This window comes from Loxodonta africana, chromosome 3 (genome assembly GCF_030014295.1).
Source record: "Loxodonta africana isolate mLoxAfr1 chromosome 3, mLoxAfr1.hap2, whole genome shotgun sequence".
Taxonomy (NCBI): domain Eukaryota; kingdom Metazoa; phylum Chordata; class Mammalia; order Proboscidea; family Elephantidae; genus Loxodonta; species Loxodonta africana.
The window spans coordinates 178,189,787-178,205,235 of record NC_087344.1 but is presented as its reverse complement, the minus strand read 5'-3'; the positions used below and the strand labels follow the sequence as shown (position 1 = coordinate 178,205,235).

General features: G+C 38.8%; 1 protein-coding gene across 2 annotated transcripts in view; it reads left to right on the top strand.

Annotated features, from left to right (window-relative positions):
* The window catches only part of RTCA (RNA 3'-terminal phosphate cyclase), a 30,110-nt gene extending 25,767 nt beyond the window's left edge, over positions 1–4,343 (top strand). For both annotated transcript variants that reach the window (XM_003409523.4, XM_023547415.2), the window contains 2 exons: positions 1,236–1,340; positions 3,992–4,343. In XM_003409523.4, the coding sequence (XP_003409571.1) occupies positions 1,236–1,340; positions 3,992–4,093 (207 nt within the window). In that variant the 3' untranslated portion in view covers positions 4,094–4,343. The remainder of the gene's footprint in view (positions 1–1,235; positions 1,341–3,991) is intronic.
* Positions 4,344–15,449: the final 11,106 nt, after the last annotated feature.

Sequence of the window (15,449 nt, the reverse complement as noted above, 5' to 3'; positions counted from 1 at the left end):
TTTAAACTATTTCTTGAGTTTTTGTAGTAGTGGTCTCACACAGTATTTGTCCTTTTGCAAATGACTAAGTTCAGGCAGCATAATGCCTTCTAGATTCCTCCATGTTATGAAATGTTTCACAGATTCATTATTGTTTATCAATGTGTAGTATTCCATTGTGTAAATATAGCATAATTTGTTTATCCATTTATCTGTTGATGGGCACTTTGGTTTCTTCCATCTTTTTGCTATTGTAAACAATGCTGCAGTGAACATGGGTGTGCATATATCTGTTTGTGTAAAGGCTCTTATTTCTCTAGGATATATTCCAAGGAGTGGGATTGCTGGATCGTATGGTAGTTCTATTTCTAGCTTTTTAAGGAAGCACCAAATCAATTTCCAAAGTGATTGTACCATTTTACATTCCCACCAGTGGTGTATATACACTTTACAAATTTTTTGTCTTTACACTTGATACTTTTGTCTTCTCATTCCCTTGGTTTTGTGTCCAATCTCATAGCTTTAGCTTAGGTGACATCTGTATGTTTACAACTCCAAAATTTATATCTCTAGCCCAGTTCTCCTGAACTCCATACTTAGTACCTCCCGTGCCCACTCACTGTCTCCACATGGATGTGTCAGAGACCTGTCAAACTTAACATCCAGTCACCTTGAGAATTGCTATTGAATATTTACAGTAAGATCTTTTTTATGTTCCACCGTCTTGATAGTTTTTCCTTTCTACCACACTTTTCTCTCCTTACTCTCAAGTGAGCGGAGTCCACGTTTAGAAATGAACCCCTCTAGATTTCTTGACCAGTCTCTTAAGACCATTTCCCTTTTTTTCTAGTCTCTTCCTTTTTGCCCAGGTTGGCTCTTTACTCCCAGTAATTCTGTATTAGTCATTTCATTTACTGGTACTTCTTAAAATGTTGTTTTAGCGAATGAAAGAAACTTATTAAATATATCAGCTTGCAGAGATTGTTGGACTGATTAAATCCATTAACTTTCAACTCCGTATCTTACTTTAAAAACTCATATTAAAAACTGCCACTAGGCATTTCTGTATCATATCGCAGGCTTTGAGTAACTGGGGTTTTCTGACATCTCAGGGCTCCTGGAAACCTAAAGAAATAGAAATTATTTTTTAGCTGTTTTGCTTTCTAGTTGTATTTTCATTATTAATTGCAATAGGATTATAACTTCAAATATTAATAAGTATGTGAAATTTTTGTTCTTTGTTCCTTTTTCTATAGCTGATCATTTTCATGGCATTAGCCAATGGAGTTTCCAGAATAAAAACAGGACCAGTTACACTCCATACACAAACGGCTATCCATTTTGCTGAACAACTAGCAAAAGTAAGTATTTCATCAGAAAGAGTAATAGATTTTTATGTTATCCAATTTTGGGTCAAATTTTAATAATCAGAAAATGTAATAGTAATCAAAATTGCTATCACTGAGCATTTTCTTATGTGGCAGGCACGAGACAAACTCAGCGGTTTACCCGAATTATCTTGCTCAGCCTAATCTTTGTAGGTGGCTATTTACTATTATCCCCATTTTATATATGAGTAAACTGAGGGATAAAAAAACCAAAAAAAACAGAGGGATACTGATGATAAATTGCTCAAGGCCACATAGATCCTCAGTAGCAGAGCTGGGCTTGGAGCAAACCCAGGAAAGTGTACTTCAAAGCCTGCACTCTCTAATCACTGTACAGTACCAACTTGCAGAGTCAGTAAAGATGTTTTGATGGGAACTGTGGAAACCCTGGTGGCATAGTGGTTAAGTGCTACGGCTGCTAACCAAGATGTCGGCAGTTCGAATCCGCCAGGCGCTCCTTGGAAACTCTATGGGGCAGTTCTACTCTGTCCTACAGGGTCGCTATGAGTTGGAATTGACTTGACGGCAGTGGATTTGGTTTTTGGTTTGGTGAAATCAAATCACAAGGGATTTGTAGTTGGCCATAAACCTAAATATTTATATAAAATTTTAAATGTTTTATTTTCTTCTGATTCTGTTGGTAGAATGAACAGAATATTTGCAAAAATTCCAACATTGATCAGTCCTCTTAAATTCAGAAGAGTAGATTTTAAATTTTTTGTGAAAAAGGGTTTAATATTTTATGAGCTTATATTTATACCTTTCCAACAGGATTCTTAATTTTTAAAAAAATGATTAAGATATATATATTCATGACAAAGCTAATATAATTTCTTTATAGAAAGTTTGGAAAATAGAGGGAAAAACCCATGCATAAATCCCCCTTGCCAGCAAAACAACTGCTAACATTCATATATTTTCATCCTTTCTTGAAATTGTTTCTGTTTATATTTTTTGCAGTTAATGCATATGGCTCATTTCTTGCCTATTTCCATAACAGGAAGCATATTTCCATTTTGCTAGTCATTTTATAATGCAACTTTACAAAGTAATTTTTTAATATGAAATTTATAATGAAAATTTTATAAGGGAAGGTGCTTACCTTAAGCTTGTTTTAAATGTACGCTATTAAAAAAAATTACAGAAGTGTCTTAAGCAAAAAGCAACTCTTGTTTTGTTATTAGAAAGCATAGTAGGTTTTGGGTGCTCCTTGGAAACTCTATGGGGGGCAGTTCTACTCTGTCCTATAGGGTTGCTCTGAGTCGGAATCGACTCAACAGCAGTGGTTTTTTTAGTAGGTTTTACTTAAATTGTAGGAAAAGGCTGATGGGAATTGAAGGCAAATTGTGTTTGAGGTCAAGAGCTAGTTAATGACACTTTATTTTTTTATTATTCTACTCACCATATTGTATTTGTAGGTATTACATGTCTGTCTCCCCTTGCAGGCTATGATCTGCTTGATAGCAGGGACTAAGTTTTATTAATTGTAGTCTTCACTTTATGCAGTACTTTGCATATAGCACACACTCATGTTATTTGAAGTGAATATGTAGTGGAAAGCCCTGTGAACTGGGATTTCGGAGCTCTGGCTTCTTGTTTAGCTTGTTATGTATTAACTAGGTAACTTGGGGCAAGTTGCTTCATCTTTCTGTGCCTCACTGCAGAGAATTTATCTGTCAAAGTAGAGACTTGAGCTAGATAGTCCTTTAAGATTCCTTCCAATTCTAAATTTTTTTAGTTTTAAGTAGGTTTATATGTAGGATAGAAATGATTTCTATAACCATTATGTGTTTCATATTTACATAACACTTATAATTTTGTACATACACACGTACACACACACAGTGTATAAATAATTTGGCTATCTAGCTCAGAAGTCAATGTTTAGTCATTCAGTAAGAATTTTAAACATCCACTGTGTGTCAGTACACTGCCACATAATACTGAAACTGAATATGTACTTGAAAGCCCTTTCCACAAACTCAGTCAGCCTATTGAGTTGTTTTGATTTTAATTCAGTTTCGTTAAAATGAACACATTTGTTTTAAAAAAAAAATTGTGTTCCCGAAATACATTGATAGAGATCAAATTTCTCAAAGCCAAACTTCAGTGAGCTGACAAATGAGAAATACAATGTTAAGCCCAATAAGGATGAAGGAAGGTATTAAAAAGCCCAGACCCCATCCTTCTCTGAGTGGAATCTTTTTGAAAGGTTTATTTAGGGGATTAAATTGGCAAGAAAAAAGTCAGTTCCATTTTTTTTAGGGGGTAGGGAGTAGAGATGCATTACAATAAATAGTTGAATCTTTAAATCTCATAATTTCCCAGGCTGTACTGTGGGGGGTTCTGATTCATTGAGTATGGAGTGGGGCCCAGGCATATATATTTTGAATAAACTACAAGTATATGTACCACTAGGGAAAAAAAAAAAAAAAACATGGTTCTAGAATAAAATATTTTATTTTACTCTGTTGAATTTTTCTTAAATCATTTGATCTTTGTGTCTATAGCCTCTTCAACAAAATGGGTTTGATGTTAACTACCTGCCTACGTAAGCAGGAGTAATGGACTTTTCCCTTAGCTCTCTTCATATTATTTATATGCTAACTACCTTCTGGTTTTAGGCTAAATTTACTGTGAAGAAGTCCGAAGATGAAGAAGATTCCACTAAAGACACTTATGTTATTGAGTGCCAAGGAATTGGGATGACAAATCCAAATATATAGGGTATTTGACTTCTAAAGGATACCTCAATGATGTGTTGCACTAATTCATTTCATAAATACTACCAAATGATGAGTAAGAAGTAACTTATTGGAGATGAAGTATTCTAGGTTTGTTGAGAAAATTTCATCAAATTCAATTTCATCTCTCTTTGAATCTCTTCTGAGATATAGACAATGAAATACTAAAGTTCGTGGATATGTGTGATAGTGATTTCAATGTAAATGTAATAAAATATTCTTTTTACCTGAAGTTTGCTTTTCTTTTTTATATCATAAATTAAGTCAGTGTAGCTTTGATCTGTAATTTGTATATAGTTCTAACCACTCTACTGAAATTTCTTCTAAGTATAATGAGATAGTTTTATGCAAATATGCTTACCGTGTCAGCAATAACATTTAATAAGTATTGTTTTATATGTACCTTCTGCCTACTTGGCATTTGGTAAATAGGTATTGAATTTGAACTTTTCGATTATGTCTTGGCTATCAAACAAAGCAGGGTTGCAAAATTTTAACCCTAGTAGGTTTGGCCAGATTTAGCCCCAGATACGTTTTTGTTTAGATTGTGGTATTAAAAAATAATTGAGTGCCTTCAGAAGGGAATGTGATTTTCATCACTCTTTACCACCTCACACTCAGTCAACTTCTACGTTTAGATTACTTCCTGACCCCTGTAAGCAGCTGAGGTTGTGACTCCAACTGGTTTGGTGTATCAGCTAAATATGCCATACTGTAACATAGTGAGGAATTCATTAAAACTTGGGTCTGTCCTTAGAAAAAGAGATAACAAGTGAGCATCTTGCTATTTTAAATGTATCTAAATGTCTAAGATTAGATAATGTACACTCCAAATTTGAAATTCAAATAATCTTTGAAACATGACTAGAAAAGAAAAGGTACCAGAAGATAATTAATAGGAAAAAGTTATCTTCATTTTCAGCATGCTCAAGATGGATTCTGGAAACTGTCAAATATGGTATTTCTGTAAGTGACTTTGAAGGTGGGCTGATGTGGAATTTTAAAAGACATGTGGCCTTAAAACCAAAAACCAAACCCGTTGCCGTCGAATCGATTCCGACTCATAGCGACCCTGTAAGACAGAATAGAACTGCCCATAGGGTTTCCAAGGAGCGGCTGGTGGATTCAAACTGCCAGCCTTTTGGTTAGCAGTCAAGCTCTTAACCACTTCACCACCAGGGCTCTGTGTGGCCTTAGACATGCTCATGAATTCGTTTGAGTTTTATTTACTCATCAATAAAACAGGAGTTGTGAACTCTACTTTGTAGGATTGCTGTGAAGATTAAGAATAATATATATACACAAAAGGACACATACTGTATAATCTCATTTATATAAAAGACAACATACAGAGATCAAAATTTATTAGTGGTTTCCACAGGTGGGAGGGAGGGGGAAAGGAAGGATTATTGCTTATGGAATACTGACTTTCAGTTTACGGTGATGGAAAAATCGCTTTGATTAAGGGTAGGGTCACATAGCCGATTAATGTAATTACTGTCAGTAAGCTGTGTTGTTGTTAGGTTTTGACTCATAGTGACCTTACGTACCACAGAACTAAACACTTGCCTGATCCTGCACCATCCTCACAGTCATTATGCTTTGAGCCCATTGTTCTAACCACTGTGTCAGTCCATCTTTTTGAGGGTCTTCCCCTTTTTTGCTGACCCTCTACTTTACCAAGCATGATGTCCTTCTCCAGGGACTGGTCCCTTCTGGTAACATGTCCAAAGTACTTGGGACAAAGTCTCGACGTCCGTGTTTCTAAGGAGCTTTCTGTCTGGACTTCTTCCAAGACAGATTTGTTTGGTCTTCTGGCAGTCCATGGTGTGTATTCAGTATTCTTCGCCAACACCACAATTCAAAGGTGTCAGTTCTTACTTGGTCTTCCTTATTCATTGTCCAGCTTTCACATGCATATGAGGCTATTGAAAATACCATGGCTCAGGTCACGCACACACCTTAGTTGTCAAAGTGACGTCCTTGTTTTTCAACTTTAAAGAGGTCTTTTGCAGCACATTTGCCCAACGCGTTAAATCGTCTGATTACTTGACTGCTGCCTCCATGGGCATTGATGTGGATCCAAGTAAGATGAAATCCTCGACAACTTCAATCTTTTCTCCATTTATAATGATGTTTCTTATAGGTCCAGCTCTGAGGATTTTTGGTTTCTTTGATGATGATATTTTATTGTTATTTATATTTTCACCAGATGAGTAATTTTTATAAGGTGTGTCCATTTCAATAACAGTTGAGGTATCTTTTGCACTAAAAAAGAAAGATCTTATATCTCAACTGTTATTGAAAGGATTTAACAAAAATTTGGGTCTTTATACTAATGTGATCATTGCTGCTTCTGACAGTGTACAGCAGTGTTAAAGAGGTAGGCTGGAGTGCAATGATTGGGCATCTTGGAGTGAGAAACAGTGTTCAGCATAGTGAGTTTATGATTAACCTTGGCTTGGGTATGTCATTGTTGGGTCTCAGGTGAAGTAAAGGTAGGACTATTGCAAAGAATTTTTTGATAAGAAGCAGAAGTGTTTGATTTCCCATTTTCCTAAAACAAAGTCTATTTTCAGTATGTTTATTTCCTTTTTCTTTTAAATGACCACCTAATACAAGTAATTCTGTTGATTGGACACTATATGTACAACTGTCTGTAAGAACATGCTTTAAACCAATGGCTTTCAGACAGGATTATATATGTGAAATTTACCATTAACTTTACCCAAAGAATTTGGTCTTTATTCTTGGTTCCAGAGAGTTAACCTCAGAAACCCTGGAATTTGCCCAATGATTGAGGTGTCTTTGATGAGGCCTCCAGACCACACCTGAGGATTTATGCTAAGGAGGTGCTTCTTGGGTGGGGATTGGCCAGGCCAAAAAGACTGACCAAATGATACTAGCCCAACCTCAGGGGAGTGGGGAGCTGATTCAATCAATCATGCCTATGTAATGAGGCCCCATAAAGGCTCTGAACACAGTAGCTACATGGGCTTCCTGGTTGGTGAGATACTTATGCACATGGGAGGGTAGCATGTTCCGTTTTGGGACATGGAAGCTCCATGTTGAGAACCCTCCCAGACCTTACCCTATGTGCCTTTTTATTTGTATTCTTGTTACTATAATAAAACTAAGTATAGCATCTTCTGTGAGTTCTTGAGTTAGTGAATTATGGAACCCAGGAATGTAGTGGAAGTCAGCAGGTAAAAAGTAGGAGGACTCTGGGAACCCCCGAGCTTACAACTGGCATCTTGAGGGAGTAGAGGGAACTCCTGGGTTTGTAGTTACCAGGCAGAAGCGAGGGTGTACTGGAGATCCCCAGACTTGTGGGTGGTGGTTGAAATCTTGGGTAGACATGGTGAAATCTGACCTAGCTCCAGGTGATTAGGGCCAGAGCAAGAAATACGGCGTGTGCAGCTGAATGGGAACTGAATTGAAGTCATTCAGTTGGTGTAACAAGTGTAATAAGTTGATTTAGATTAAGCAACACGTTTAGTGTCAGAGAAGTGGGGTTTGATTTCCCACCACCTTACCCCTTGAGTTTCACAAAGCCATTCCAAGAGTTTCAGGTTTGCAGATGAGTAGTTTTAAGAGAATTGGTTTCCAGATTTCTCAGATTAAATATGTATCACTTCCTAAAATTGAGCTGCCTACGGTAAAGGCAGTACTTTGCAAGTTCTCCTTTTTACTTTCTCTTTCACAATTACCATTCTTCCTCTTTACAGAAGAAAAGTATCTTTTTTTACTCATCCTAATCCTACAATGTTGCATTCCCCCTAAGTACAGGAAAATCTCCAGGACACCAAATGAATGGACATTTTGAAATATTAGTCTCTCAGAAGCCTACCCAAGATCAAAACCTGTATCTCATTTGCATGATTTCAAGTAAGGAGCTAAAAGCTTCCACGTTTATTTTCAACAGACAAGCATTACATCTTTGAATAAATTTTTTTCTGATTATTAGGAGAAAGATTTTTATTAAGTTTGCCAAAAGACTCCTAGAAACTTTGAATCCCATTTTTTTTTAAGCTTGTGGAACTTTACTACTGGCTAAGAATTGTTAATTAATTCGTTGCTCTTTATTCATCCCAACCATGTACTTGTTAATATAACAGGAATGTGTAGTATCTTCTATGTATTATTTATTTTCTATAAATAATGAGCACAACAATCATATATGTATTTAAACCCCACAGTTCCATTGCACTCAGTTTCATCCCATCAATTAACAATATTCATATAAATCATATTAAGCCAATAATATAAATGGATTTGAAGTTTACTTAATATACAATTTGCAAATCAAGTAACACTTCTGAGTAGAGGGTCAAAGTGTTCCAAAGATGAAAGAACTTTGAAAAATCCTCATACCCCATGTTGTCGACATTGCCACGGAAGAGGGCTGGGATAGTGTGTTTAAAATAACAATTTACCCTAAAACACAGTTTCCAGTCTGACCCTGGATTTTGTTTCTTGACACTACATAGGTAATTCTCCAATGCCCAAGGCAAACAGTCTTACTGAGCTACTTGCTAGGCTATTTGACTCAAAGGGGACTGAAAGAAACCAGTGTTCTCAAGGCTCAAGGTTCAAAAGATCTCAGGGAAATGGCCTGGGTGGGTTACCCCAACTCCATAAAACTCCATGGAGCCCAGAAATCTGGATTCCAGGAGAATTAAAAGCTATTTCTCACATATGATCTAATTTAAAAAATTAAAAAGGTAAACCCACATCAACTTCGTTAAGAGATGCATTTTTAATAAAGTTTTACTTTTTATGTTGAATTATTTTTTTACAATGTATGCTTGTGCTCAGGTGTATGCTAATATTGTGATAAATTAAGCCAGAAGAAATTTTTTTTTTCATTTTCACAAACATTTTGTTCACTGAAAATTTAAAAATGCTGATTTGTGTACATTTTTATTGCAGAGAAATGTGACAAGGTGAACTTTTAAACATAAAAATCTATATTAAGATAAAATGATGGGAGACGTGGAATGTATTTTTTTAAACGGTGACTATCAAATGGCTGTGGGATATAGATTCCATTTGAGTAATGAATAGTTTTATTTTAAAATGGCAAATCTGTAACACTGAAATGAAATTCTTTGCTGTAACTCTTGAAACATATGAAAAATTTTAGATGCCAGCTTAAAAATCCATGGGATAATGAGCGTTTAAAAATTATTTTTAGTAGATTTGTGACAAAAAAAAATTGAAGACAATTGCATTCAGTTATGAGAAGTTGCTAATTCAATATCCTGGTTTTAGTCAAGAACGGTTTGTTCAATAGAACCTTCTGCAATGAAAGAAATATGCTGTATCTTCACTGTCCAATAAGGAAGCCACAAGTGGCTATCGAGCACTTGAAATGTAGTTAGTGTGACCGAGAAAATGAATGTTAACTCAATTTAATTCCAATTTAAATGGCGACGTTTGGCTAGTGGCCACCTTATGTGACAGCACTGGTCTAGAAGTTGCTGTCTTGATACTGGTTTTGAATTTCATATCGTCCTCTCATAATAGGTACTGAGAAGGGGAGTGTTTTAGGAAAATGATTTGGAGTCGTTAAGGACTTGGGCATTTCCATGATGGTGAGGCTTATGTGCCACTCCACAGGAGAAGGCAGTCTTTCAGTGAATATTTCCAGTACCTCATTTTGCATACTTAGTTTTTCTTCAAAAACTAGAAAACCAAACCCATTGCCGTTGAGTCGAGTCTGACTCATAGTGACTCTATAGGACAGAGTGGAACTGCCCCATAGGGTTTCCAAGGAGCTACTGGTGGATTCAAATGCCCACATTTTCGTTAGCAGCCGAGCTCTTAAACTGTGCCACCCCTCCAAGGAGGGGTTAAAAAACCCAAACCAAACCTGTCCCCCTGGAGTCAATTCCAATTCGTGGAAAATTAAGGTCAGCAGTGAAGGGAAATGGTGATGTGTGGCCTGAGTAGATGTTACCAGATGGGGAGAAACAACTTTTTTCCTTCAACAGTGGTATTACTTCTTCTTTCCTATCGTGAACCTAGCAGATGTCTCCTATGGCCACAACTGGGCAACAGTGTAGTATCCTTCATTTAACATATCCAAAGGCCAAGCACTATGTGTAGCAGCTGTGCAGGATGTCCCCAGGAGGACAGAACCTCCTGGATCACCATACAAATCGGCAGTGACTTGAAGCCATTGTTGGCCAAATACCCTGAAACCTGGAAGACCCAGAATTTGATAGGACTGCCTTTTTTTCCTGGGACCCTCAAGTTTTCTGCCTTTGACAGGGTGCAGTCTTACCACTTTTATATCGCTTGTTTTAGTGGAAAATATTTTAAGTTTTCCTTCTCTGACATGTTTCCACCTTACACAAGTTCCAGCTTTTGCAGGTTTTACTGTACATGTACCGGCATGCAAGAGTCTGGGGAAATTGGAACTCGGGGTGGGACCACTGAGGCAACCATTTGCAACAGCTAAGTGGATCCACCAATCAAATCACTTATGGGTATATTTTAGGGTTTCTTTCCTGCTGTATGTTTCAGTGGCCTCCAAAGCAGGTCATGACCAAAATACTGACTTGTTATATCAAAATACTGATTTGATGATATATTGCTCTTGTATCAGTCAGAGACCAGTCAGGAAAACAAACCACATTTGATTTGTAAACAAAAGGAATCTGATGCAGGAAGCTGGTTATGCAGGTGTTGGAAGGCTGAAAGAACACAGAGGGAACAGTAAAGTAACCAGAGATGAATCAATCAAGAGGCAGCCACCACCCCCAGGGCTGGGGAATAAATGGTCAGAGTGGTGTTACCAGAACCAAGACACATGAAAGAGGGTGTTACGGATTGAACTGTGTCCCCCCCAAAATATGTGTTATAAATCCTAATCCCTATACCTGTGGATATAATCCCTTTTGGAAATACGGGTTTCTTTGTTATGTTAATGAGGCCATATCAGTGTAAGGTGTCTTAAGCCAATCACTTTTGAGATATAAAAGGAGTTTAGGCACAGAGGGGAGGAAGCAGAGATATGGGAAGATAGATGCCACGCCACATGACGATTGCTGAGGAACAAGCTGAAAAGAGTCAAGGACCTTTTGCCCAGAGCCAACAAAGAAAGCCTTCCCCTAGAGCTGGTGCCCCGAATTAGGACTTTTAGCCTCCTAAACTGAGAGAATAAATTTCTGTTAAAGCCATCCCTTGTGGAACTTTTGTTACAGTAGTACTAAGAAATTAAGACAGAAGGGCTCAGACTGGTGATGAGAGTTCTCAGGAAGGGTACTTTTTAACTAGTGATTGAATCTCTCAGGAAGGGTACAACGTAGGTGATACTAAGACTCAACGGGGTGCAACCTGGCAGGTGCTTGGATGGTTCAGGTATTGTGTCCCAGCAGGTGAGGGAGCACAGTGAAGCTGATATTCCTACTGCCAAGGGGCACAGCAAGGGGCATGTGGCATTACTGGTAATGACAGTGCTGAAAGAAGCTAGAAACTGAAGCCATATCTGGCTGCTGCGGCTGTTGAGTGATCCTGAGAGGAACTGGAAACAGGAAAAGTGCCTTTTCTCCCTTCCTTCTGCTTTCCAAGCTCCACCAAGGACTTTCTCTGGCAAAACCTAACCAAAAGTCAGGTGGCAAAGGGGTCTGGGAATTATAGCTTGCATGCCCAAACATCATGGAAGAGAGCTTTGAAGTATTGAGCTTGAAGCTGACAGCCAGCGAAATTTATCCCTTTGTTCATTCACCATTCATATACATATTTCTGTTGTACAACAACTGCATCTTCTTGCTTTTGCCTAACAAGATGGAACTATCCTTTTTATAAGCAAAGATGGTTCCACTCTCTCCCTCAAAAACCCAAACTAAACCAGTTGCTGTGGCGTTGACTCCAACTCATGAAAACACCATGTGTGTCAGAGTAGAACTGTTCCCCATAGGGTTTCAGTGGCTGAATTTTTCAGAAGTAGATCACCAGGTCTTTCTTTGAAGACATCCCTAGATGGACTTGAACCTTTCCGTTAGCAGCTGAGAGCACTTAACCACTTGTGCCACCTGGGGACGTGTCTTCCTTCAACCAGAGAACCAAAGATCTGACAGTGCTATAGCAATCTCTGGTTGATGTTAATTCTTTGTCTATTTCACATAATTCTACCTGAATATTCTGTGACATATAGACTAAATGGCAAAGTTAACCAGCAATAACAGTCTCTCATAGGTTGAATTGTGTCTCCCGAAAATATGTGTGTCAATTTGGCTAGGCCATGATTCCAAGTATTGTGTGATTGTCCACCATTTTGTCATCTGATGTGATTTTCCTATGTGTTAATGAGGCAGGACTCCATCTACAAGATTGGATTGTATATTGAGGCAATGTCTTTTGAGCTATAAAAGAGAGAACCAAGCAGAGATACATGGGAACTTCATACCACCAAGAAAGCAGTGCTGGGAGCAGAGTGTGCCCTTTGGACCCAGAGTCCCTGTGCTGAGAAGCTCCTAGACTTGGGGAAGATTGATGACGAGGGCCTCCCTCCAGAGCCGACAGAGAGGGAAAGCCTTCTCCTGGAGCTGGCACCCTGAATTCAGACTTCTAGCCTCCTAAACTGTGAGAGAGTAAATTTCTTTGTTAAAACCATACTTATGGTATTTCTGTTATAGCAACACTAGATAATCAAGACGTAGTCCTTATATAAAATAAGGAGGGGAGAGGAAAATAAGTAAATATATAATCAATATACACATAACAAGCAAGGAAGAAAATTTACATAACAACTACAGTCCTGTGTACTCATACCTGTTATCATTCAATGTTCCCTTTGTACCTCAGTCAGAGTTCTTTTCTGGTGAAGATGATCCAAACCTTCGCTCTCAAAGAGTCTGAATCCTGGTGATCTATCTCTAACGGAAACCCTGGTGGCGTAGTGGTTAAGTGCAACGCCTGCTAACCGAAGGGTCGGCAGTTCAAATCCACCAGGCACTCCTTGGAAACTCTATGGGTTAGTTCTACTCTGTCCTATAGGGTCACTATGAGTCAGGATAAACTCAACAGCACTGGATTTGGCTTTTTTGGTTTATAGCTTTGCCTTAACTTTTACTACTGGATTTGGTAGTATTGAGAGGCACCTCGGAGAATCCCCTGGGCTGGAGACATAGTCCTCCCTGCCTCCATTGTTGCAGCAGCTGCTCAATTTCCCTTGGAAATTGGGTGCAATTGCTCCAGCAAAAACAGTAATTCCTTCTTTGTTTTATCAATAGCATGAGAAGCCCAACATGGCCAGTGGAAGTCTCATCTTCCATTTCAGTGGAGCCATTGTTGTGGGCTCTGGTGGAAGCCTTCCACCTTTGGGAACTAAAACTTCTAAATCAATAGCCATCAAAGTTGCAGAGATGGGAAACAAGGTTTTTCGGGTAGGTAATTAACTATTATAGTGGAGGAGACACTCACCTCCACCCCTTGATTTCTAGATCCATGTATTCTGGCTATAGAAAAAGGGATACTCTATAGGTCTCTGGTTCTAAGAAGAACCCACATCCCATAAATTCGTACCCTAATCTTTCGGAGTGTTTTGTTCCAACTAACACTGTAACTGAATCATCAGTAGACTGCTTTATCAGGCCTGCTACTTCTAAGGAATGTCATACATGGTAGGACCAGTAAGCTCTATGGGCATGAGCTTATTGCCATACTTCTCTAGTGAAGAAATTAGTTCCTTGATCAAGAGCAATATTGTCTAGAACATGGGTTGTCATTATATTTGCTACTTGTTGCTATGTAACAGATCACCCCAAAATTTAGTAGCTTAAAACAACAAACATTTAATATTCCACAATTTCTGTCAGTCAGGAATCCAGGAGCAGCTTTGCTGGATGGTTCTGGCTCATGGTATCTCATGAGGTTGTAATCAAGCTGCTGGGTGGATTTGTAGTCATCTCAAAACTTGACTGAGGTTGAATGATCCACTTCCAAAATCATTCACATAGTTGTAGCAGGCTTCAGTTCCTTGCAGCCTGAGGGACCGAGGGCCTCTGTTCTTTGCCATGCCACATGGGTCTTTCCACAGGGCTTCTCACAAAATGTCAGCTTGCTTCTCCCAGTGTGAGTGATTGAGAGAAAGCCTCCAAAACGGAAGCGACAGTCTTTTTATGACCTAATATCAGAAGTGACGTCCTATCACTTCTACTATATTCTATTAATTAGAAAGACACTAATCGAACTGATACCCAAGGTGAAGGGGTTACATAAGAGCATGAATAGCAAGAGGTGAAGATAATTGGGGACATATTAGAAGCTGCCTACAATAGCATCTGGCAGAAGCACAGATCGCTGGGGTTTTGGAAAGCTATTCTCCTTTTCAGAAATAGTTCTTAGTTTACTACTGAACCCTGGTAGAGACTGAATTTCTGACTGTCAAATCTCTAGTGACATGTGACCTGAGCTGCCCATGAGTTTTCTGACTCACCAAGACATATGATTGATTGAAGTCATCAGCAATCCAACATCAGGTAGAAATAGTTTAAGTGAGATTAGGTGCAAGCAGATCCTGAAGACAAGTAAGTTGCATGAGAGGTGGCTCAGCCTCCTAACGTACTTACTACTGATACACTGCCTTTTATCAGCCTACATCTATGGCCTGGGTTCCTATGGAGTCCCTAGTCACCAGATGACTGAGCAGGAAAAAGCTAAGCCTTGGTTACAGATGTTTCTGCCCTACTTGTTGGCATCAAATAAAATCAGATGGCTACAGCGTTACAACCCTACTTAGGGGTGGCCCAGCAACACCGTGATGATGGACAATCCTCCCAGTCGGCAGAACCTCGAGCAAAACATTTGGTTGTCCATTTTGTCTGTATTGAGAGATGGTAGGAAGTACAAATCTATTGATTCATGGGCAGTGACTGGTAGTTTTGCTGGATTGTGGGGGACTTGGGATAAAAGGGTTGGCAGACTGATAATAAGGGGGACCAGGTAAGAGGTTTGTAGATGAACCATTCAGAATGAGCACAGAATGTGAAAAAATTCTGTGTCCCATTGAGTACTCAGCAATGAGCATTCACTGTAGAGGAGACTTTCAATAATCAGGTGGACAAAATGCCCCACTCCGTGGATATCAGTCAGTTTCTTTCTTCAGCTACCTTAGTGCTTGCTCAAATTGGCTACCCACTCATTGTTGTCGAGTTGATTCCAACTCAAAGCGACCCCATAGTGTTTCCAAGGCTATAAATCTCTAGGAAAGCAGACTGCCACATCTTTCCCCTGCAGAGCCACTGGCGGTTTCCAACTGCCACCCATTTGGTAGCAGTTGATCATTTTAACCACTGCACCACCAAGGTCCCTTAAAGGGGCCACAGTA